General features: G+C 55.3%; 3 protein-coding genes across 12 annotated transcripts in view; 1 reads left to right on the plus strand and 2 right to left on the minus strand.

Annotated features, from left to right (window-relative positions):
* SPTBN5 (spectrin beta, non-erythrocytic 5) overlaps positions 1 to 1896 on the plus strand; it is a 45326-nt gene extending 43430 nt beyond the window's left edge. The window contains 4 exon segments of the mRNA XM_042989223.1: positions 406 to 456; positions 680 to 773; positions 1012 to 1163; positions 1829 to 1896. Of these exon segments, the coding sequence (XP_042845157.1) occupies positions 406 to 456; positions 680 to 773; positions 1012 to 1163; positions 1829 to 1896 (365 nt within the window).
* LOC102959018 (bifunctional peptidase and (3S)-lysyl hydroxylase JMJD7) lies at positions 361 to 19780 on the minus strand. 2 transcript variants are annotated; one of them, XM_042989088.1, is made up of 25 exons: positions 19692 to 19780; positions 15944 to 16097; positions 15613 to 15866; positions 14939 to 14995; positions 14383 to 14478; positions 14109 to 14185; positions 10645 to 10717; positions 10205 to 10341; positions 9949 to 10080; positions 9551 to 9591; positions 9304 to 9346; positions 8992 to 9046; positions 8289 to 8419; positions 7960 to 8043; positions 7623 to 7660; positions 6906 to 7041; positions 6124 to 6260; positions 5691 to 5913; positions 5445 to 5562; positions 5011 to 5148; positions 4694 to 4798; positions 4343 to 4522; positions 3826 to 3992; positions 3152 to 3338; positions 361 to 3053 (listed from the first exon to the last, which is right to left on the minus strand). In XM_042989088.1, the coding sequence occupies exons 1-25, from the start codon at positions 19753 to 19755 to the stop codon at positions 2842 to 2844; spliced, it is 3039 nt and encodes a 1012-aa protein (XP_042845022.1). In that variant the 5' UTR covers positions 19756 to 19780; the 3' UTR covers positions 361 to 2841. The 2 variants fall into 2 exon arrangements, with proteins under 2 accessions (XP_042845022.1, XP_042845021.1); XM_042989087.1 differs by lacking the exons at positions 361 to 3053; positions 3152 to 3338; positions 3826 to 3992; ... (14 more) ...; positions 10205 to 10341; positions 10645 to 10717 and adding exons at positions 11669 to 13628; positions 13725 to 13884.
* Positions 19781 to 19903: 123 nt separating this feature from the next.
* The window catches only part of MAPKBP1 (mitogen-activated protein kinase binding protein 1), a 53918-nt gene continuing 49657 nt past the window's right edge, over positions 19904 to 24164 (minus strand). For 8 of the 9 annotated variants that reach the window (XM_042989102.1, XM_042989106.1, XM_042989101.1 and 5 more), the window contains 3 exons: positions 23422 to 24018; positions 22896 to 22981; positions 19904 to 22433 (listed from right to left, as the gene is read on the minus strand). In XM_042989102.1, coding sequence (XP_042845036.1) covers positions 22206 to 22433; positions 22896 to 22981; positions 23422 to 24018 — 911 coding nt within the window. In that variant the 3' untranslated portion in view covers positions 19904 to 22205. The remainder of the gene's footprint in view (positions 22434 to 22895; positions 22982 to 23421; positions 24019 to 24164) is intronic. The other variant, XM_042989109.1, reaches the window with a different exon arrangement.

The raw sequence follows: 24164 nt of genomic DNA on the forward strand, positions 1-24164 counted from the left end.
CTGGAAAGCACTCCTGCACCGGGAATCTCTTGGTCCATGTGGTTTGACAGGCTCCACCTGGACAGTGTATTCCGGTCATGTCACTGCCCAGGTGGGAGTCCCTTCCTGTTCCTCCCAGTCTCTCTGGGTTCTTGGCTCCATTCCTCAGTCTCTGGCCCCCTAGGATATCTCTGAGCCTGTCCTTCCAGAATCCCAAAGGGATCTTGGATCTCCTCCAGGCTGAGCCTTTCTTAGCCCACCTGCGCTCAGCCTTCTAGGAGATGGGGTGCACTGGGGGGCCTTGCACCACCCCTCCTGGTGTGTACAGAACCTCCTGCAGCAGTTGTAGCTTAGTCTGTGTGGGCTGCTTTTCACAAAAATACCAGACTGAGCAGGTTACAGACAAGAACCGTTTATTTCTCACAGTTCTGGAAGCTGGGAAGTCCAACAGCAAGGCACCAGCCGACTGCATGTCTGGTAAGAGTCGTCTTGTGGGTGTCCTAGTTCTTGCTGTGTCCTCACTTGGTTGAAGGGGCAAGGTTACTCTTTGGTCAGGCCTCCACCCTCATGACCTACTCACCTCCCAATACCATCACCTGGGGGTTAGGATTTCAACAGAGATGCAAACATGCAGGAAAGTGTGCTGTCTGCAGAGGGCCTAGCATCTGGGCCAGGCTCACCATTGTTCTGTGCTCTGCAGCCCACTGTCTGAGCCTGGAGCACCGAGCCAGACCTCTGGGCTTCACTGTTGAGCACACTGCTGAGAGGGCGCCCAAGACAGCTGCCTCGCTCAGGTAGGACAGCTGGGTATATGGGCAGATGCGAATCCTGAGCCCCATCACTGGCACAGATGCTGCCCTCTCAAGCCCAAGAGCCAGAGACTCAGACCTGCACTGCTAGGGTGATGGGGTAACGCCCATATTTGAGACCCTCAGCAATAGAAAACCCTAGCACCCGCCTCATCTGGTGTAAACCTCTGCTCACTCAGTAATGGCAACAGAGTCCAGGCCCTGAGGCTCCTCTTCCCCACAGCTTCCAAGGCTGGCCCCTGACCACCTCAGTGAGGGAGCCGCATGTAAGTGCCGACGGTCAGCTGCAGCCCATGGAGTTGCTGCAGGCTGCTGGCCTTGCCCAGGAACCTGCCCAAGGCTCCCACCGCCTTTCCTGCCCAGGCCAAGCCCAAGGTACAGGCCCCTCAGGGGTCCCTTTGCACATGCTAGAAAGCCTGCCTGGCTCTGTCCTCCGGGGCTCCCACCTCTCTCACCCCTTGGTCTCCTCTTCCTAAGACAGAAGCCATGTTGCAGGACAGCTGTACCCTGCTCTCTGCCTGCCCTTCCCTGCTCCAATGCGAAAGGAAAGCCAGAAGCCAGGCGGTCATGCCCGTGCACAGAGACAGACCCCACCCTGTTGGGCTTGAGGGGCACTCACAGCACAGCGGAGGGCAGCCGCGGGTATAGTCTCTGGCAGTTCTGCAAGCCCGTCCCGCAGGGCCCTCGGGCTCCACTTTAGGCTTCAGAGCACATGTTGCTGAATGAATAGGCTTCATCCTGGATGGTGGCTTCTAAGGCTACCAGGGCAATCATTTCTTCTGCTGTGACTCTAGCCCCATGCTCAGGACAGGGCCCGAGAATCACTGGGTGAGAGCAGACACAGGGAGCTCGGCCACAAGACCCAGTCCTCTCCCATATGCCCCATACCCCACTGTCACTCCTGCAGCTGCCTGTCAGCTTCCAGGATCCACGTCAACATTAGTTCCAAGGGAGGCCAGAGCCCTTGCATACCAATGCCCGACAAAGATTCTTGGGAGGCTAGGCCCTAATTTCACTCTGCTTCTTTGTTCTCCCAACAGGTCTGGGCCCTGAAGCAAACCCTGAGATGGCACCAAACCTCGAGGCTACAAACAAGGACAGCCTCTAGGGGAACAGAATGAGACTCTGCTGCCAGGCCCCTCAGGACCAAATTCTGGAATAGACAGTTCCTTGTTAAGAGGCAGCCTTTACCAAGGTCACAACTTGCTGAGGTTATGCCATTAGGACTTGCCTCTGGCTCTTCAGATCCTGGGGGTGGCCATCCCCACCGTGGGACAGGGGTGCTGTGTCACTCACTGCCAGGGAGTCTGCTCACCTGTGCACGGCCAGGGCTCCAGTAGCAGAGACTCCCTCCACCACCACCCCGCCCCCCAACCCTGCCCAGGCCAAACTGGCCACCTCCCTGCTTGGAGAGCGTGGCTCCAGCAGGGCAGACATGGCCTTCTCTTCAGGGGAGGTTTGGACTGACCTGCTATCTAGCTCGGTGAGGTACCCCTGGGGAGATGTTCAAACCAGTCCTTGCTATGTGCAACCAGGAGCATGGAATGACCTGTCTCTTCTTGGCAGCAATGACAGATAACCCATTAACATCTCACATTGTATGATCCTCTGTGATACATAAACCGCTCTATTTCACTCTGTACAACTATTCAAAGTAGCAAGGGAAAGGGTCACATAGCTTTGAACGCTTTTGCAAATATGGTCAGTAACGGCCCCCAGGTCTACCTCCGGCCACCTCTGAATGTTCTTCTTGAAGAGGAAACCACCTCCAGCCTGAGGAGACAGGGCTCTCAGCCCTTTTAAAACCCTCAACCTACCTGGAAGTATGTGGAGAGGGTGCTGGTGGCTGCAGGGCCCTATCTGGGTAGGGCCAGGCACATATCTTGGCAGAGCCCCTCAGAGCGCGAGGGGGCCATCCAGGCTGCGGAGGCTCTGGAACCGTTGGTGATGACGGTCTCTGCCCGACTCACCCAGAACACCCAGGTGGACAGGGAGTGAGTCTGACAAAGTGTCGGGAGGGGAGTGGGGAGTCCCGGCCGGGGCAGCGTCATCACTATGGCCGGTGCTGCCGGCGCTTCCGTTGCACAGCTCCACGCAGGGCCTCCAGCAGCTGCTCCTGGTTGTTGCAGATGTTGTAATGTGTCAGGTGGAGCAACTTGTCCATGTCCTCCGGGCTGTAGGTCAATTTCGAGTAGTGGTAGGGAGAGTTGGATGAAGACAGGTTCACCTCTCCGGCCCCCTTCTCCTCAGGTGTCCGTTGGATGCCTAGTGGAGACAGTGTAGCAGAATAGGGACAGGACGTGCACTGGGGATGTGGGGGGAGGGGGGGGTGCACTGTGGAGAGACAGGATGGAGGGGCTCACCAGGGGCCGAGTACTCCCGGAAGGAGGCATCGACCAGAGGAAAGTGCAGCACTGCTGGGGCATCAGGGCAGTCTGGATCAGAAAACAAGCAGCACTCCGGAGGCTGGCGCTGCTCCTCTGGGCTGGGGGAGATGGGCGGGAAAGGGATGCCCTGCTCCTGGCAGAGCCGGCCCAGGAGCTGCAGTTGCTGCAGGGCAGCAGAAGTGATGTCAGATGGCTGGGCTCCAACACTGGGCCAGTGGGGGTCAGCTGGGATGCGTGGGACCTGGACACCAACTCAGACCCCCTGGCACCGGGCCGGACTGAGGAAGGGGCTCCAACCCCTCAGCTGCGCGGGGCTGCTAACTGCTCCCAGGTTCTGCAAAAACCTTCACCGGACCAACACAAAAACTCAGAGCAGAGGGATCCAGAGGTCTAGACTGAATGCGGGTGGCAGGTGCCACAAAGGGGCATCACCAGCTCCTTCTTCATCTGGCTTCCTGAGCAGAATAAGTCCCCCTAGTGGTAAATTCACAGGATCCACAGTTCATAGGACACTGTTCACAGAGTGTCACAGCCCCTAAGGGAAGGTGGACCACATACTGGACTCCAAGGCAGACATCCCCAGAGGCAGGAGCCAGGATGTCAGGCCAGGCCTAGGGCAGCACGGTCTCCCACGTCTGCCCAAAGCTCACCTGAAAGGCTCCTTGGAGGTTGTAATCCAGTGACAGGATGAGGTCCACATCCCGTGTGGGCCGCAGAAGGGGCGGGAAACTGGTGTTGATAAGGTAGCCAACATCCAGCAGGCAAAGATGGGGCTCTGCAGGTGTCAGCTGGTTGGGGTGCCCATCCAGTTTGGTGGCTGGAAAAGTTGAGGGAATGGGGTGGAAAAGCAGCTATCATTGGTGCTGAGGCCACCAGATCCCTCTGGCCTAATGCTAGCTCCTTGCTACTGGCAGAATCCGACTCTGCCCTCTGGTCCCTCTTCTCTCCCACCAAAAGTAGGCCTGTCACTTCCCAAGATGCCACAGATGGGCCCTGATCCACAAATGAGAGGAAAAAGGGTAGCTGATCCAAGCAGCCCAGTGAACTAAGCTCAAAGGAGCTTGGGGCCCACGGGCTGGAGAGTGTGGATATCTGGACCAGGGACCCAAAGCTCAGGTGGTCATGGGCAGACCCATGGAAAGCTGGGACCAGAGAGAGAAGAGATACCTTTCCAGGTGGAGAAGTAAGGCTGTTGGAAATAGTCTTTGTGGAACTGAAGACCACGCAGGAAATTATGTGTGGCCTGGGCCAGTGGGCGCCGTGTCAGAAGGTCAGTAAAAAACTCAACAATCTTGCCGGTCCCCGTGGGAGGCTCTTCTATCTTCAGAAGAGGAACCTGCTCCTTGTCTGCTCAATTAAGAAGGAGTAAAGTAGGGCATCTTTTAGGAAATTGGGACCCCTAAACTTTTACCCCAGCTTCTGTGGACTCCCAAAGGCCTGAGAGCCACCCCCACCATCCTCCAGATCCAGCCCCTGTGGGGGCCTCTCCACTTGCTCACAAGGAGCCCAGGCACCCACCCAAATTGGCCTGATCCTGTGCCCAGCGGTCCCAGAACTGGCTGGGCTCTGAGGCCCAGTATAAGCTGTCCTGGAGGCTGGCTGCATACAGATTGCTCCAGATACCTGAGAAAGGGGACACAAGAGGAACAGAAAGGACATGAGGGGGAGAGAGCCCCTACCCAATCACAACCTGACTCTTGCCCACGGCCCATCCTAGTCTGGGAAGCATCCCCATGACTGAGCTGAGGGTGGGTTTGGGGGGGGTGGTGCCTGCCATCTTCGCCAGGCCCGTTCTCCCCTCTATCTCCGCTTCCCTAACCTCCCAGGCCTCTCACCTTTCAGGAAGCAGATTCGGGACTCAGGAAGCCGCTTGGTCAGGCGCCCCATGAAGAACTCAGAGCCAAAGAGCTCAGAGGGGATGAAGGCACCGTACTTGGGAAAGCCAACCTCATAGGGGGAGAACTCACACCACTCTGTGAGGAGACCACACAGCTTCACTGCGGGGCTCAGAACTCCAGGACCCTCAACCACCACGGGCTTCACACCAGGGAAGCCTGGGGACCTAGAGGCTCAGGCTGGTTACAGGCACCCTGAGCATGAACCTAACGGCCCCACCCCCATCCCAAAGCCTGAGTGACTCTGGTGGGATGATTAATAATCTCTGGAAGGCATGGGACCTGGCCCAGAAGGGGAGGGTGTAACACCCATCTCCTACACACAGGCACCCTGCCAGCTGCGAGATCACACGTCTCCACTCCGGGCTACTCACCAGCAAATTCAAAGGTGGTCAGGTTCTTCTCCTTGGTGTTAAGAGCACAGTAAATGGGCAGAGGGTTCTGGCCTTGACTCAGGGCCTCTCTCTGGTCTGAGAGAGTATGGTCATGGGGCTGGTAGAAGGAGAGGATTTGAACCTAAAGTTGTGCTTTCTGGTGCCTGGGGCCTTTCCCATCTCTGCTACCCAGGGCGGTTCCCCATCTTTGAACCATGCCCTGGCCACACACCCGCCCCCCTGTACCTCATCGTGCAGCAGGGCCTCACTAATGAGGGCCCACAGATTGGTGAAGCAGGGCGGGTGGCCCAGGCGGGCACGCTCGGCCAGCTCCTGCCGGTACTGCTGCAGCTGGCTGGGAGCAAGCACGCCCAACTTGCTCTTGGTCACCTGTGTTTTCAGTGACTCGGTGGGCCCTGCCAGGTCCTTCTGAGACCATTCTGGGTCCTCGTAGAGGTTGGCCAAAGCCCTGGGAAAGCCAAAGCCCAGGAGGTCATCGCACACCTCGGACTCTCTATCCTAGAACAACAGACTAGCAGGTACCTTCCAATGGTCCCCCCAAGCACATTCCTCTCTGGCACATCCTTTCTCCCAGTTAGGTCGGAGGTGCCTATGGGGTCCACAACAGCCTTACGACTGCCACCCCCAAACTCCTGCACTCAACGTGCTGCCAGCTCACCAGGTAGAGCCAGAGGCCCCTGTGATGTAGGAGATGCAATCCAAGAGACCCAGCTCCTTCAGGCCAGCCAGATGCCCATACAGGGAAACCATCGCCCGGATCCCACCACCAGTGGCCATAACAGCTACCACAGGGATCTGGAAGAGAGGACAGCCAGGTCAGTCAAGGTCTGATCAGGGCTGTAGTCTCCCAAACATCCACCCCTTTCCCTCTTATTAGGAGAAGTCATTTCCCTAGAAAGTGTCCCAAGCTGATCTGACCCCAGCAGGCTGCCCTCAGGCTACATGGCTCACTGATGAGTCAGATGGGACCCAAGTCCCAAAACCTGGACCAGACCAAAAATCAAGAAACAATGAGAAAGAGGGTGCCTGGCTGGCTCAGTTGAGAGTCTGACTTTTGGTTTCGGCTCAAGTCACGATTTCACGGTTTCATGGGTTCAAGCCCCTTGTTGGGCTCTGTGAGGACAACACAGAGCCTGCTTGGGATTCTTGCTCTCTGCCCCTCCCCCACTCACACTGTCTCCATTTCAAAATGGATGAATAAACTTAAAAAAAAAAGCGAGAAGGAAAGCTAGCCCAATGGGGCAGCTTATAAGCTCCAGGTGCCTCATGCAATGCTCTGCATTTGATGGCATCAGGCTGCCAAGAACATCAAGTGAGAGGGAGGCACAGCAGGGCAGGTAGGTAAGAGGCAGGGCCAAGTTCCGGTCTGGTTAGGAAACAGTCAGCTCTGGGCTTGAGGAAGACTGAGGATGCCCATCCAAGGCAGCCCAGCCCACAGACCTCATCTTCCTGTAAGTCTTCATCCAGTTGCAGGACCTGCTTCAGGGCCTTGGCCACCACCTGCTTCCTCTTGCTCAGAAAGGCCTGCTCCTCAGCACAGGGCCCGCAGCCTAGCCGCACAGCCAGCTCCCTGGGTCTGGGTGGGAAGGAAGGAACCATCAGGCAGCTCCCGGCCTCATTACAGAAAAGGAAGCCGGGTCTGCCTCACCTGAGAAGCCCACTTCTCAAATCTCTCTCTCCTCTCCCCAAACCACACTCCTGCCCATGTCTGGACAGAAGTGTGACATGTGTGGGTATGATGGAGAGAAGGTGCACCTAGACCCAGGTGGGGACACTTGGGGAATGCAAGAAAATGGATTCCCACGACTATAAATGCTGGTGCCTAAAAAGGCCCCCGGGTGGGACCCACCACCATAGATCTACTTCCACCTCTCAGCTTCTCTCCATTACCCACCCAAAAATGACTCCAGCGGAGACAAGAAACAGTGTTCCCACCTCTTCGTGGCTAGTCTTCCAGGCATGTGAAGAAGGGCCAGGGTGGGTGACTTCTCTTGTCTCATGAAGATTATTAGCTACGGTCCACCCACAATCGCCACCACCCAAAGGGAGCATGATTTCTCTCTTGTGGCTTCCTGGCCCTCTCTGTGCCTCAAGTTCAAGTGCAGGTGCCTGCCTGCTCTCCCCCACGCCCTCTCCCCGGGACTAGCCAGCTCTCACCCGTCTTCTTTTCTCAGCTCCACCCTCATCAGGGGTTCCTAAAAACCATGAACACTTCAGTCACAAAAGTTGGCCACCATGTTCCTCTCATCCTGGCCTGAGCCACACCCTATGATGCTCCCATGCTCCCTCGGGCCTCCGGCCATCTCCACAGGGACAAGGTCTGAGGCTTCAAGGCAGCTCTGTTCAGAGGACCCCTCTCTCCTCAGAACCTGGCTCAGCACTTGTGCAGGGCATGGCCCTAAGACTGAAGCTCCTACCACCGCAGGCCCCCTATAAGGCATGGGGCCCAGCCCTGCCTATGCTTCTGGCATTCTTCCTCCGGGTGATCAAGTACCTGGGACGTAGGGAAGACAAGCCTCACCACCTGGCCAGAGGGCAAGGCCCTCAGGGGCACCTTCAGGTGCTCTTGGGGGGTATCCTGTAGGAAGGATGAAAGAATACCTAAGAATCACTTCTGTTCCAGCAGCGATCTCACCCATTGCCCCAGGGAGTGACAAGCAGCAGCTGGAAGAGGGATAAGAGGCCAACCTAGACCCCATACTCTTCCCAGTGTGCCTGATTCTGTCAAGGAGTGAGGGGGTGAGGGGCTCAGCATGAGCAGAAGGACCGGCTAGAAGAAAGAGGGAGAAAGACTCTGCAGGCCCCACCTCAGCAGCACACTACCTGCAGATGAATATCCAGCTCCTGGTCCCAGCAGGCGGGGCAATGGAAGCAGAAGGAGCCAGCACCCACAGCGGCCTCCTGCGGACCCTCACAGGACCCAGGAACCATGAGCTGAACTCTTCCCCCGGACTCTGGAAATAGGAACCAGAGCAGAGGGGCTGGGAATAAGATCCTGGCCCACAAAGGCCCAAGAGTGTCTTGCATGAGGTGCCTGAAGGGTACTTCCCCCCCACCCTGAGGAGGAGGACTGGCACAGGCCAAGGCTCAGAGATGGAGCCCCCATCACAGCCTCTCCAAGGACTAAGGGGACACAGGTCCTGGGGAGCCCCAGCATGGATTTGCCCCTAATCTCTACCAGTGCCTATGAAAGTCTAGGGCAGCTAATGTAAGGTCCCTTCTAAGATCCCCACAGAAAGAGCAAGACAAGGGGCACCTGGGTGGCTCAGTTGGTTAAGCGTCCGACTCCGGCTCCAGTCATGATCTCACAGTTCATGAGTTCAAGCCCCAAGTCAGACTCTGTGAGAACAGCTCTGAGCCTGGAGCCTGCTTCAGATTCTGTCTCCCTCTGCCCCTCCCCCACTGGCACACTGTCTCTTTCTCAAATATAAACAAACATTAAAAAATTAAAAAGAAAAAAGAAAAAAAAGAAAGAGGAAGACAAGGGCAGAGGGCTGGGGGTTATCTTGGTAGGTGGGAGACTTACCCTTCCGGTCCCCTGACTCCTCCAGTCGAACATGCAAGCAAGAGAGCTCCCGGGCCTGAGTCATTAAAACAGCCCCTCAGACTTGAACCCCTGCCCTGTTAGAGGCCCCCACCTCCCAGTACCCTAGTTTTGGTCCTCAGCACTTCATTACCTTGGCCCTGAGTCACCAACCATTTGCCTGAGGTTGTATCCTCTTAAGGAACCAAAATCCCAGGGACCCCCCCAACTCAGTTCTACCCATGCATCTCCAAGGGAGCCCCAAGCTTCAGGAAGGGGGATAGCAGATGGCATGAGGGAGGAGCTTCAACTCACCACCAGAATGCCATTGGTGACAAGCTGCTCAGCACAGTCTGTCCTGAAAAGGACACCAGTGACCCTCAGTGCAAGTCCAGGCTCCCAGGTTCTCACCCCTCAAAGAGGCCACAGCATTCCTTTACCACCACTGGATGTCTCAGAGGGAAGGGTGTCAGTTCTGGGCATGCTCTGGGTACACTGGACTCTGCCCTTCCCCCAAAAGAAGCACTCCCACCCAAGAAGTGCCCAGTGGCCCCTGACTCACAGTCTCTGTAGCTGAAATTCAACTTCTAGCCGCTCCTCACCCTGGAGAGAGGAAGAAAACAAAGTTAGAGAGGTTGAGGAGCGTGAGTGTAGATTTCAACACACATGCCAAGTGGGGCTGCTAGGGCCCGAGAGGTGGTGAGAGCCAATGTCCATCTCCACCCTGCTCTGTCCACTTTCTCTGGGTAGCTCCCAAAAGCTGCCCTTGGTTGAGGGGCCAAGAAAGAGGGTCAAGGATGGGATTATTCCTGTGGACAGCAACTCCTGGCTGACAGTAGCCTCTGGATGCCACGGAAGCCTGGACCACTCACTGGAAAAAAGGGCCATGTACCCAGCTCCCCTGCAAAGGATCTCCCCTCCCTGGGCTGAGGCTTTCCACTGCCCTGGGCACAGCCTTGCCTGAGCGCTCAGTGAGAAGCTCTCTCTGCGGAACTCCCCAGCCCGCAAAGTCCCCACGTCAAATAGCACCGACAACACGGGGTCATCATTGGTCAGAAGGTCCTGGTCAAAGACTTGCAGCTGCACCACATTCTGGAAGGGAACAGAGTAAGGGGCTGCAGGAAGGAGGAGTGGGATAGGAAGGTGAGTGGGGCCATGGCAGAAAGCAAGGGCTGGCAGGAACAACGGGCAGGGCAGGGGCTGACACCTGGCCCACCTTGAGCTGGCTGTGGATTCGAAAGCGAAAGCTCTGATTCCAGATGGGGTTTCTGCTGTTCTTGACCGTGCGTGTCTGCAGCCTATGGCTAGAGGCCGTGGGCAGCCACAGACTCACATAGCAGTCAGAGGGGGTTACTGCAGGAAGAAGGGACAAGTGCCTGCTGACAGCCAAGAGCCTGACCCAGCCCAGCTTCCCAGAGTCCATGACCTTCCATTATAGGCAGCCCTGGGAGGCCTGGAGACCCTCAGAATGGGACTGAGTCGGGAGGCAGGAAGAGCAAGAAGCTGAGGCACAACCCCACATTCCACCCAGCACCTCCTCTCGGCACCCTCTTCAGGACCCTTGCACGCCCAGCCCTACTTATATCTCTTCCCACTGCCCTGTCCCAGTCTGAATCCAGTTCCAGAACCACTGTCCTCCCTGGGCCCAGCACTCACCTAGGTCCTTCGAGGGCAGGCCACAGGCCTGCAGGACACGAATGGTGAGCAGGCAGGTCCCAGGCACCTTTGCCTGCAGAGGAGGGACAGGTCAGGCTTGCTGCAGGCTGCTGGGCCCAGAGCCAACAAGGGCCAAAGAAGAGGCCAGAGTACCCCCTCCAGGACTAATTCTGAACCAAAGGGATCAGCCCTTCCCAGCCACATGGCTGCCCTCCACCCATCAGAGCTCTAAATGGAAAGGAGGCTATGGTATCTACTGATGATGCCTGCCAACACTTACACAACACTCTGGGCCGGCGCTGGCCCAAGGGCTTTATGTACATTAACTTCTTTAATCACACAACTATGCTGTGTGTAGGGACTAATTATGACCAATCCCACAAGGAAACTGGAGCACAGAAAGACAGAAAGCCTACATAGTCACTTGCCTGAGGTCCAGGGCCAAGACTGCACCAGGACGGCTCGACTTATGCTCTCTACCCCACAGCTTACTTGCTTCTAGCTACTGGTTTAGTGTCTTTTAAATCTTTCCACCCCACATTTCCAGCTACCCCTTGCTAAGCTGCCTTGAGGCGGTCTTAGTTGGCAGGAGGCCCGTGATGGGGCGGGCAGGGGGGAGGGGGAAACAGCAGAATATAAGGCTACAGAGGGAGGGGAAGAGGCATGTCAGGACCCAGCCTGGCCATGGGCCCCTTGGTGGGGCTGCTCCCCTGGTTGAGCAGCTTAAACGGAGGCATTTTCTGGTTAAGCAAACCCTCTATCTGGAGAGGTAGAAGTGAGGAGCACAGAGTTGGTTTTCAGCCTCTCGACCCCTGGCCAGGACTCAATTCTGGAAATGGGCTCTCTGCTTGACTATGAACAGTAGTTAGCATCTCAGACCACACACAGGTTTTCAAGTCCTCCAGGTGCTACAGGTCAGGCTAAAGAGGACCCCCAAGCAGGTCCATCCAAACCCACAATCATGAGTCTAGGGATATAAACCATGGCAAGTGTGCCAGGAAAGCCTGTGCCAACTAATCCTGGCCTTCAGCCCTGCCTCAGAAGGGTCTTGATGGATGGAGTTGAAGGGCAGAGCCGGGGAAGCTCATCTGTCAGTGTCTGCCCTGGGGCCCCTACCCTCCAAGCAACTGAGTCAAGAGCACCTGAGCAGCCACTTCCTTCTGGGACCCCAGGACAGTAGCCCAAATCCATGGCCCTGAGAACTCTGCCTGGAGCCCATCTCTAGGGCAGGAAGAACTCAGGATGACCCTTATCCCAAGACCCGGCCCGTTCCCTGGCTTCTGCTCACCACCCTGGACCAAGTCTGGCAAAGTCCCCTCTCTACACCTGGGGAAACCCACAGCTCCTCTTAAGAATCAGCATTAACCAGACCCCAGAGGGAACAAAGGTCAGCCTGGGGGCCCAGGGCCCCAGCAGGTCTTACCAGAGCCATGAGACAGACAGTCCTCAAGAGCCACAAATGACAGGCAGTGGGCGCAGGACCGAAGACTGTCGGCTTTTTAACGCGGAGCCAACAATGTGCCAGTTGGCCCCAAGCTCCTCCCTGGTCCCTCCCAACCGCCTCCACTCCACCCAAGCCTCACACTCACTCCAGGACAAGCCACCTGTCAAGGAAATGAGGAACCTTAAACCTACATGGCCCCTGTAATGGGGGCCTACCACCCATGAAGACCCATTCCCTCTAGGCGTTACCATCAGCACCTACCCCACCCAACCCTGCTCTTGTGCCTGGACCTAGAAGGGCCACTGACATCTGGAAAGCAGGGAGTGGACCCAGAGCAGCACCAAATGGATAAGCCTTGTCCCCTGTCACAGGGTCTTTCACAACCTCCGGTGCCTGTAGGACAGGAATGCCCGGCCCTGACTGAAGCACTTGGCTAATGTGAAGCGGGTGCCCCAGGTCCATCACCGCCTGGCAGGGGCGCGGTTTGTTTCACGAAAGAGCCCTCCCCCTCCCAAGCCCCGTGCCTGGCTGCCTCCACCCTCGGCACTGGGTGGCTAGGATGATGAGGCCTCTGAGTGGCTCTCCGGGAAAGGGGCTCTTCCAGGTCTGGGTTGGTGCAGGGAGGGAGGGAGTCTTGAGTGTGTGGAGACCCTGCGGCGGGGATGGGCAGGGGTTTCTGTCCCCTCCTACCTATGCTTGTTGTGGAAGAAACAGGGGTGACCCTCGGCACCAGACCCCAACAGCTTCCCTGGAGGTGGAGGAGAGCAAACAAGGCCAGAGCAAAGCTAGGCACAGCTTTAGAGGCCAAGACAGGGAGGTCTGCACCAGAGTTAAAATGAGAACCGCTTGCCCTGAGAGGGGCTGCAGTGGCTATCATGGGAGTTGGCAGCAGAGGTCCTCAGTCCCAAGCCTGGACCCAGGCCTCACCCCCAATCAGGGTCACCTTGAAATGTTTACCTGAACCTTCCAGCCCTCACCAGACCACAGAAGGCAACTTCAAGAGGGAGTCTCAGCACACATGAATCAAAGCCACCTTTTATTGAACACTTCTTCTGTGCCAGCCCCTTATGGTCCTTAAAGATCTCTCTCCAAGCCTCACAACACCCCATGGGGTAGGACCCATCATTGTCTCTGTTTTACAGACAGGACACCAATGCTCCAAGGTGATAAGTCGCCCACGGTGCTGGTAAGAGGCTGCACCAGAAGTCCCACTCCTCCTCCAGTACAGGCAGCTGCCTCACCTGTGTGGTAACTTCCTGGGAGCTCACACCCAGACCTGCCTGGCACCTCCTGGACCTCCAGATCACCCAAATCCTCCAATGCAGATTCCAAGCTGAGCTGGGCCAGGAGTCAGCAGACGCTGACTCCAGTTTGCCTCTGGAAGTGACTTGGCCTGGGAGGGACACGACCTTTTCCACCACTTGTCGTTGGCAACGTTCACCAGGGTTCCATCAGTCGAGGCCTGAGGCCTTAGTGAGGGAGTCAAGCAGCTGGAAGTAACTGTACTTAAGGTCATACTCCATGTCATACCAGTAGTTCACTGTGGGGAGAATGGAGACCTCAGCATGAAGGTCCCTCTCCAAACCTACTGCCTCCCAAACCCATCCCCCAGCAGCCCTACTGGGCAGCTCCTCACCAGCAATGCAGCCATGGGACTGCTGGACGTGGTGGAACCACAGGGCCGGCAGATAGAGCATCTCACCGGCCTGTACGGTGCAGCAAAGGGCCCGGGCCTGACTGTAACTGGGGTACCGGGCCAGATCTGGAGCCAATGGGTCCAGTGGGATCCAGGGTACCTGGGGATACAGTGGATGCCAGGGAACAGTCCCAAAGCCCCCGGCCCTCCAGCTCTGTCCCTTCCAAAGGTAAACACCATGAGCTCTGCCCTGTTCAGCACTGGGAAGGCCCAGACTTAGGGATTTTTCAGACTAAGGTGCCACCTCCCCAGCTCTTTTGTGCCTTCTCAGAGACACGGTTCCTACCCTTCTCCCTCCCCAGGTCCCAGGAACAAGGCAGATACCTTCTCCATGGCCTCTTCATCCACCACGTTAAAGGAGCCCTCTTCAGTGAGGTGGTAGGTTGCTGGTGTGTATAGCTCTGAAACCAGAAGGAGAAAGGTACAGGGACACTCAAGTGGCCTGCAGCTTGCCAGTCCCTCCCCTTTGTTCCCTGAGTGCAGTGGAAAAACTGTGCCCACACCTCCGTCCTGGCACACCAGCCTGACCAGGGCCCTTGCTGCCCTCCCTCTACTTTGGGCCACCTGTCCCCCAGCCCCTGAGGGCTGAGTCCCCTACCATAGGGGATGAAGGGCCGGTCACTGGGTGGATGTAGCAGGAAGTGTTTCTCTCCAGAGACCACGCAGTAGAGGTTCTCATAGTGGTCCTTATGTACTGCCAATACAAAGAAGGCCCAGTGGGCAAGGTTATGAGGGGCAGGACACAGGAGGGGACAAATGACAAGACAGATGTGACAGGTGGTATAACAGAAGATCGCACAAAGTCAAAGCCGGCTCAAGGGGATGCCAAGGAGTCAGGCAGAATTCCATCAGGGACTTGACATTTGCTTGACATTCATCTCTACCAAGGGGGGAATCCAAGCAAACAGAGTTTTCCTGAGTTCACCCCGACCTAGCTGCCCTTCAGGAGAGCTTTCTGGAGACCTAGAAGAAACAGTCTCCTCCACGCCCCACTGCCATGGGGACCCTCCCCAATCTGAGCTATCAGGATGCGCTCTGTTATACCCAAACCCCAGAACAAATCTTAGAAAACAGTCAAACTTCCGTCCAGACCCAACCTTCCACTCTTGACCTCCTCTTCCCTCCTCCCCCACCTCTGTATTCCCGATACCTACAGGATGTCACTGCAGCCACATCCCCCAGCCAGAAGTTTACAGCATCAGGCATCTTTCCTGCAGGTCAGAGGTAAGAGATCAAGTCAGAAGGGACCATCCTCGAAGGCCAGGCTGGGAATAACCACCATACAGTGATGCTGGACCAGAATCTTGGGGGAGCCAGGGAGCTCACAGGGAGAGAACAGAGAGAAGGGGCAGAGGAGGGCCAGCTCCAGAAGGAGCCTCCTGCCCTGTGGCAGAGGAAGGGTGACAATGTCCAGTAGTTCAATGCAAAGTCGTGGCCTGGAGGTGCGCCTGCGTGGCTCAGTCAGTTAAGTATCCAATTCTTGGTTTTGGCTCAGGCGATGATCTTGGAGTTTCATGAGTTCAAGCCACGTGTGGGCCTCTGCACTGCCTGTGGATCCTGCTTGGGATTCTCACTCTCTTCCTCTCTCTCTGCCCCTCCCCCACTCACGCGGTCTCTCTCTCTCTCTCTCTCAAAACAAATAAATAAATTAAAAACAAAAACAAAAACAAAGTTGTGGCCTGGAGACTTGAGCATTTAGTGCATAGCACCTGACCCTGAGGGGCCAAGAGTATGGGCCAAGTCATCACCAAAGGAAGAAGCAGCAAGCAGGGCTGACTCCTGCTTGTCCTTCCCATTTCTTCCCTGCCCAGCCCCTGCCTCCACTCACCCAGTGCCTCGGAGGCCCAGGGCACGTGGGACTCTAGATCAGGCAGTAGCTGGGGCAGCTCGGTGAGCAGGTTGGAGCACTGCTTCTGCACGTAGAGGACTCCTGGGTGCTGGGTCTGGCCCTCTAGCACATCCAGCACGTAGCTCAGGGACAGGCGACGCTCAGCAGGCATCATAAAGCGATCCCCTCGTACAGCATCCGCATAACCATCAGGGGTCACAGCCACACTCACCTCTATGGAGCCCACTGTGGCTCTGGAGGAAAGGACTTTTCAGCCCATGTCCAAATACCACAAAGTATCACCCAACATCCCCCCAGGGGCAGCCCCCACCTGAGATATGGGAAGGACCACTTCTGCAAAGCTGGCCAGTGCTGCAGGGCGTTGCGGATGATGCAAGGCCTATTGGGGCAGACCCAGTCCCGATAGAAGTGGAGTGGAGTGGGGGGCTCATCCAGGTAAGGCACAGCAAGAGGCACACTGAGCTCTGAGAGAAAGAAGGGGTGGGGGTAGGGTGGGGTTATGAACCCAACAGCACCCAGTTGCTGCCCCAATGCCTGTGTAGAAGATGCCCTCCCTGGGCAAGACACACTACTATCACTGGATAATGCCCATTGATGACCAAGGGACCCTGGACAACCAGAAACTGAAAATTGAGGAGAGAATTTAAGGCAGAAAGCATGAAGCACCCACAAACACACCAGGATGGACCAGGGGATGGTGCTCAGCCCACAACCCACACCCTCCTTGGGACCATGTCCAGCCCTATACAGTGAACCCCACGGCTTTCCCACTCTGCAGTGTCCAACCTCATGGCATCCATTAGGAAAGGGAAACATGGAGGCAGTACATAGAACTCCAGAATGAGTGGTGCTGAGGCCCCAAAGCCACAGGCTGGTGTGGGTGAGTCAGGCTCTGGAAAGCACCCTCCAACAGTGATACTTACCAAGCTCTAGAATGTACTCAGTACTTGATTTAGCCAATGCAGAGTATCAAGGGATGATCCTATTGTCACCTCAAGAAGATTACAACCTAACTGTGAAAACAGGCTGCTACAGGAAACCACAGGAGGAAAAGTAAGGGCTGAACTGTGTTTTTGATCTTCCTGAACAGCATCACCATCCTCAGGAGATCCAAGACTACCATGTGCATTTATAGTTGTGCAGTGTGCCATCTGCACAGATGTCTATAGGGCCCCGTATCACTTCTCACAAATCTATTCTTTTTGGCTCTTCCTTCTCCCTCACTTCTGTCCACCCCTATGGATTGTCTCTAAGTCCTATTGATTCTACCAACCACCCCCTCCTTTCCTCTGCTGGTATCCATATTCAAATAACCTCCTTTGGGCCCTCAAATGTCACTTCAGTGAGGTTTCCTTCCCAGGCCACCCTTTTAAACTGTAACCTGTCCCCAACAATCCTACACTTCTTCCTTTTTTCCTTCTTTCATTCATCACCACCTAACATACTATATATCTCACTTATCCAAATTGTTTATTGATCTCTCTTGCTAGAATAGAAGGTAAGCTCTATGAGGGTAAGGATGCAAATCTTGTTCATTGGTATACCCCCCAGGACCTAGAATAGTCCCTAACACACAGCAGGTGCTCAAAAAATACTGGCTTAATGGTTGAAAGAAAGTCTCCAACATCTCCTGACTGGCTGATTGCTGCAGTGAACTAACTGGTTTCCTTGGGGTTTCATTCCACTCCCTCTCAAAAGCATCCCTCACCCTGGCCCCCATCATCTTCCTAAAATACAATCTCATCTTGTCATACCCCTAGTTAAAAAAAAAATCCTTTGATGGCTTACCACTACTCCTTACAAATTATAATGTGCCTTGGCATGCATTCAAGGTGATACATGATCAGGCCCAACCTACTTTTCCAGTCTGGTTTCCTCCTGTCTGGTGCCTGCCCCTTACCACACTCTACTCAGGTGGTGCCAAACTTTGTTCCTACTGCTCCCACAAACGGGAATGCCTTTCTCCTGGCTTCTATAAAGGGTACACAGGGCTTTGCTTTGTTTGTTTCATCCTTGAGATCTAGCCTGAATGTCTTGGCCCCAGTGGGCAGCCACTGCACTAATTTTCACCTCTGAGGTCTCCATGCCAGTCATCTTTGCTTTGCATTCAGTTGAAAAGTAAATGTCTTTAGCTCAAAAATTAGAACTGGGTGGGAAGACCCTGGTAGGCCCAAGAAAACAGAAAAGGGAAGAGCTGGAACATGTGCTTGCTTCACCGGCCAGAGAGGTAAGATGGTACCTGCCAAGCAGATAAGGGAGCAAGGGAGAGCAAACTGGCAAAGGGCCTTCCCAGTCATGCCAGTCCATCAAAGCAGTCATCTTGGGAGGGTGATTTGGGGCTCAGTAAATCTATTATTCTCACTGGAATTCTTTTTTTTTCCCACTGGAATTCCTAAAATGCGTGGAAACTGCCTTTCTTTTCACCGTTTGTATTTCCTGCCATTACTGAATTTTTACTGCCTCACCAATTAAAAGACTTCCTGTAGATAATGACTACTCCCTTCTGAGGCTTTGATGTGAGAGAATTTCAAAAGGGATTCAAACAATTCCTTTGGCCCAACAATTCTTCTGCTAGAAATTTAACCAACAAAAATACTCACACATGCGGAGAATGACTGCTCCAGGCACACTGGCATGTTCCAGGTTCCAGGTTCACTGTTCCATGAACACACCAGGCACACTCCTACCTCAGGGCATTTGCCCCAGTGCCCTCAACCTGCAATGCTCTTCTCTCAGATGTCTGTACAGCTCACTCCCTTTCTACAAGCCTGTGCTTGAATGTGGCTTTATCAAGGCAGCCTACCTACCCTGACCATCTTATTTCAACCTATATCCTCCACTCAACCCCTGGCCTGAGACCTCTTATTCTGCTTTAATTTTTCCCCCCACAACACTTATCTTCTAATCCATTTCTTCTACTATATAATTTACTTATTACTCATTTAGTGTGACTAGGGTTAATGATCTGTCTCCTCACTTGGAATGTAAGGTATGGGAGGGCAGAAATTTTATTCAGTGATGTATCCTAAACACATTGATCAGAGCCTCACACATTGAGGTGCAGAGTACTGAGGTGCTCCTAGTATCTGTTGCAACACTAGCAAAAAGACAGACTGTAAATGACCTAAATGTCTATCAATAATAGGCTGATTCAGTAAATTACCACAAGTACACAAGGTGAAAAAGATTGCGGAAGAAGGATATGGGGTGGTCTTCAAGATACATAATAGTGCAAAAAAGTGTTTAGCAGACTAACAGTTGTAAACAGAAGGGTAATATATATAGTGCTGCGTGTGTGTATGTGTAGATATAAACATTATTTCTGGAAGGATTCAAACTGGGGCCTCGAATGGGAGGGGTGCTTACTTCACATTATAAATCCGTTGCTTTTTAAACCTTGTGTCCGTGTTGTTAATTAATGGTAAAACAAAAAGCAAAAAAAAAAACAAAAAACAAAACAAAACAAAACAAAAAAAAAAAACGGAAGAGAGGGAAAGAGCAAAATAAAAACCAACCAGGGGAAGAGCCAGTGATTACTTGTACAGCTGCCTACAATTTTCCCAAAGCTCTGCACCACCTTGGAGAAGTCTGTTCCTGAATAAAGCGTTCCAGCTGGGGTTCTGAAAGGGAACACCTGACCACCTCAAGACTTCACGACAGGCAACAGAAGGCTGCCCCATTATTCCGGGCGGGTTGACCGTGGGAAATACACCAGGGTGAAGACTGGCCCAAACGTTGGGAGTAGAGTCAAGACACGCCAGGAAGCCACGAGGACCTGCGAACACCGGAACAGGGGAGCTGAGGCCCCAGCACGGGGGTAGGAGCGAGGTTGAGACAGACGAGTGATCCGAGTGGGGCCAGCAACGAGTTAGGTGCACGAGCGTCTGCGCTCCTTGAAAACACGAACTAGGGGTAAATGTGGTGTCGGCGGCCCAGGAGGGCCAGGGCGCACCCGACTCCGGACTCTGCTTCCCCACATGCCCAAGGTCCCGCCCACGTCCTGAGACAGCCCGGCGGTGGACGCAAGACGGTCGCAGCCTCTGCGCGAACCCACTCACCCCTGGCGGCGGCCGGGAATTCTCGTAACTCCCTCCGCACCGCGTCCAAAGCCGCCTCCGCCATAACGCCGCCGCCGCTCTGCGGCCACGCGCTCTCCCCTTGAGACCCCGCCCCGCCGCGCCCCGCCCCCCGCCGCGGAGCCTCGCGGCCTCGGAGCGCCATCCTCTCCCCCGCCCCCAGCGCACCCGGATTCTGCTAACCAAGCGGCGGGAGAGGAGCTGTGCTGTCTCCAGCCTGCCGCACTCGCTGGCATCCCAGATTTAACAAATGATTGTGTTTATTGATGAGTTCATACATCAATACAAATGGACGAGTTAAAAACGGCCCCTGCCCCGTGAGACCTCGGGAGGAGGGAAGCGCCCATGGCCTGAACAAAGTATAAAAGTTATAAATAAGGAGGTTTTCAAAACTGGGTCAGGGCAAATCTGTTCGGGGGGCGGGGGGGGGGCGCAGTTGCCGGTGGCCTCAGACATGCAGAAGGGGACGGCGCCGGCGGCCACAAGGCCCCCTCTCCCACCTAAGCGCTCAGCTGAGGTAGGGAAAGGGCGGCCACCTTCTCACAAACCTTAGCGATAGTGTTAGCTCCCTCCTCTGAAGGACTGGTTGGCTGAGGATCTCCAAGAGCCCAGACCAGAGGGCCAGGCCTGAGCCCTATCAGGGCTGATCTGTGGCTGTTGTACCGGTTGGGGGAGTGGTAGTAGACTTCTAACCCTCACAAGGGCAGCTGCAGCCCTGCCAGGGTCCACCCTCAGCCGCAGGGGTTCTTGGGGCCAGGACTTCTTTGCAGTGTGGCCATGCAGGTGGTAGTAGTACAGAAGGGGGGTGGGGGTGGTGAACTAGGTTTCATCTGTTCTGGTGCACTCTGGCTGATGCAAACAAGAGCGGGGCACTCTACAAAAACCAACTTTCTAAGTTGCTGCCTATTGAACCAGCAGGGCCCCAGGGCCTGTCCATGGGAGAATAGGTTGTTGTGGCCTGGAACTTCAGGAAAGTTACACTGACTTACCTGAGGCTGAGAGAAGCAGCAGGGCCCAGAGACACGTGTTCTTCACCCCAATTCCTCAACCACTGCTTCACTACTTGGTCCTACTCTACCTTAGCCCACTGTACCCTATCTCCTTCCCCTCACCCCTAACAACTGCCCTTCTAATTCTAATCTACCCCCTGCCCTCTACTACATACCTGTCCCACCTACCACCTTTCCAGTGTGTCTCTTGGCCCCTTCTGCACTCCCATGTGCCTCCCCCTCCCCTCAACTTCCAGCATCCAGAGCATCTTGGGTGCCCAGCACTGCCTTTGAGGAGGCTCCTTCCACCTGAACCAGGAACCAACAAGCCATCTCACATCAGCTAGGTTGTGGACACCAAGAATCCAGAATTCAGGTTACTACATTCCAGTCCTTTTTGTGCTCCTTGATAGTTCCATATGAGCCAGGGTGGTGAAGCAGGAGTAGTACATGAAGGGAAACCAGGCACACATCAGCCAGCCAAGTACTCTAGCGATAAACACTCAACGTGTGTGTGTGTGTGTGTGTGTGTGTGTGTGTGTGTGTGTGTACAGTTCTGTGGCTAAGGTCCTTAGAAGGTGGGCTGGTGCCCTGTAAACCATGAGAGAAGTTCTAACACAGGCTTCTGACTGGGCATCACTCAGGATGCAAGGAGAAGGTGGCCTCTGGGTCTAGGAGCCTGCTGGGGACAAGGGTTGGGAGGATAGGGAAGACCAAGGGGCTAAGAAGAGGAGGCCAGGGCTTTATGTTTGCCCAGCAGAGGGCTTTACTGTCCCGCAGCAACATCCCACAGCTGTCTCCACAAGTTCTGGCCAGGAGAGAAAGGGGGCACAGGGAGAGAGATAATGCTAGGGCTCTCTTAGAGGGGGGATGGGAGTGGAATGTGGGGGCTCAGGCCTTGACACCAACTCAAGCCTCCTGATGGCTAGGAACGCCCTGGAGGACTAGAGGGCTCTGCCCTACACAACTGCCAGGAAGTGGGGAAAACATAACCCCCTGCTCTGGCAGCCAGGGGAGTACAGCTGGTGTGGGAAGGGAAGTGGAGGTAGAGGTGAAGCTCTGCTGTTGGCTGAAGGGCACTGAATGCCACGTGGCCTCTCACTTCCACCCCACCAAATACCCTGTGTGTGCTCCACCCCAGGGAGCTGATCCCTGCAGTAATTTCAAATGGCTTCTAAGAAGAGAGGGCCAGCCCTTCCCGATTTCCCCCAGATGGGGCAGGCTGCCCTCCTACTCCTCACAGCACCAAGATGACAAAGATCTAAGACCTACCCTGCATGAGCCACTGAAGGGGCTGTGGAGGCAGGGGTTCCAAGAAAGTGAGGCGACAGTCAGGGAAATAAATTAATAAATACAGGGGCCCCATGAGGAGTAGCTGGGAAAACTGCTTTCCCTCTGAGCACTGATCCCTGCGATCCACTCCAAGCATCCCCACAGGTTTTGGAGAGTGGAGCAGGGGCTACAGTTTGGAATAAGGGAAGCATTCACTTGGAATAGGATTCTGGAACTAGAGTCTGCGTTCCATGCGCCGCTCCACAGCCCGAAGCAGCAGCTCTGAGTATTGCTCTAGCAGGGCCTGTGTTTGCTCAGCCCCCACAGCCCCAGGGCTCCCACCCGGGCTGCACAGCACTGCGCCAGCCAGGGCCTCTAGCTCCTGCTTCACTGAAGAGAAGGTGTTTCTGAGGAGCTGGGTGATGCGACTTTGCTCTGCTGAGGGTGTCTTGCAGCCAGCCACCTGCAGGAGGACCCAGGAAGTGAGTTGGAGGAACAGTGGAGGAACATCCTGTCAATGGATGTATAAAGGGGAGGGGCCCCATCTGGGTCTAGCGTGCCTCCAAAGAAGGCCCTGCTGGACTGCCCCCTATGTCTAAGTTGGCCAAATAGTTTTTGAATATGACAAGGGATACAATGAATAATTATACTGGGACAACAGACATAAACTGGGATGGTCCTGAGCAAGCTAGGACATATGGTCTCTCCACCCTTACCCCTCCAGGCTGAGAAAGTCTCCGGCTCTTAGGGCCAATAGGTCCGCGATTCAAGAGCCCCGGCCTAATGGCCTCTACCTCCCTCACCTACTCTGCCCAGAATGTTCTTGATTGCTCCACCCATCTGTCAGTGGAAGAGCCTTAGCATGGTTGTTCTGGATACACAGCTAGCACTCTGTCTCCCCCCACGGTAGGCGTCCAACACGTACCAAGTGGTAGAGCCGCACAGCCTGGCGTACGTTGCCCTGGAGCTCTGCCACAAGTTGTTCGCACTGCTCCAGGCTCACTGCTGGTTCTGGGAGGGACAGATACAACTCAGTAAGGCCCAGCAAAGCTGCCCTTTCAGGCCTCCCACCCAGAGGTCACTGATTGCTGGAGAGGCCTACCTGTAGGATCACACCACCTCCACTTGCCCACTGTCCCTTTTCTTGCCTCCTTCCTCCCCAACAACGCCCCTCCCCCAAATACCACACAGAAAGCGAGGTCCAGAGAGGAGGGCCAGCCCCAGCCCCAGGGGCCAGAAGCATTGAAGGGGCAAATGGGTCACAAGGAGATCATGAAGATTGGCAGGAGTGTCTCACCATCAGGGGTGTGACTTATGGACTGAGACAGGGGCAGACAGGACAAAAACACCAGAGGCTGGATGAACAGAAATGGGATGGAGCCAGAGAGGAGACAGCAGAGACAGGAGAAAGAGGATGGGGCAGGAGATGAGAGCTGGAGAGCTGTGCACACCTGAGTCCTGGCTCAGGGCTGCCCCTGGCCTGGTGCATTCCATGGGGCTGGGAGTCTTCTCAGGGGTTGGGGACTGCAAGTTCTCAGGGCCTCGGAAGAGGGGGCTGACCGGCAGTTGCTGGCCACAGGGGGTGTTGGGCCCAGGCTGAGCCTGGCACTCTGTCCTAGGCTTGAGAGGGGCACCCTCCCCCAAACAGGCCCGCCTCTCAGATGTACTGTGAGCCTTTCCCAGGCCTGCTGGGGAGCCAGGCCAGTCCACCTCACCAGGGGCCCGGCCCTTGGTAACAGGTGAGAATGTGGCCAGGGTAGGACGATCAGGCAGTGGCTTTGGAATGTCCAGGACCAGGTGAGCCCTGCTGGGCAGGGCTAGCTTGCTGAGCGGTGAGACTCTAATGGGAGCAGGAGCTTGAGGTTCGGCTGCCAGCCCCAAGTTCTCCCCAACAGAGATGCTGCGGGAGATCTTGGCCATGGAACTGGTGGTGGGGTTCTGGTAGGAGTGAGGCTGAGAAAGACGGCCATCAGCCTGTGGCAGGGAGCGCAGGCCCGCGTGGGCTTCCATCTCCCGTAAGAGCAATGGGCCCGGTGGAGGGGCCTCATCTGCAGAGAAGACAGAGACATACAGGTCAGGTGGTGAGGAAGACATCCCAGGTGCAAAGACTCAGCTCCCTAAGAGTTGCTATTCCCCACACATACCCACTAAGGGACACCCAGTGGCAAGCACAGTGACACATCAGAGCTAAATC

The sequence above is a fragment of the Panthera tigris genome, chromosome B3 (genome assembly GCF_018350195.1).
Source record: "Panthera tigris isolate Pti1 chromosome B3, P.tigris_Pti1_mat1.1, whole genome shotgun sequence".
Classification (NCBI taxonomy): Eukaryota; Metazoa; Chordata; class Mammalia; order Carnivora; family Felidae; genus Panthera; species Panthera tigris.

Coding starts and splice junctions, on each gene's coding strand:
- LOC102959018 (XM_042989088.1), bottom strand. CDS start 19,755: ATGGCGGAGGCGGCTTTGGACGCGGTGCGGAGGGAGTTACGAGAATTC. Junction 16,098..19,691: donor ATTCCCGGCCGCCGCCAGGG/GTGAGTGGGTTC, acceptor TCTTTCTCTCAG/AGCTCAGTGTGCCTCTTGCT. Junction 3,054..3,151: donor CCGGGAGTACTCGGCCCCTG/GTGAGCCCCTCC, acceptor TGTCTCCACTAG/GCATCCAACGGACACCTGAG.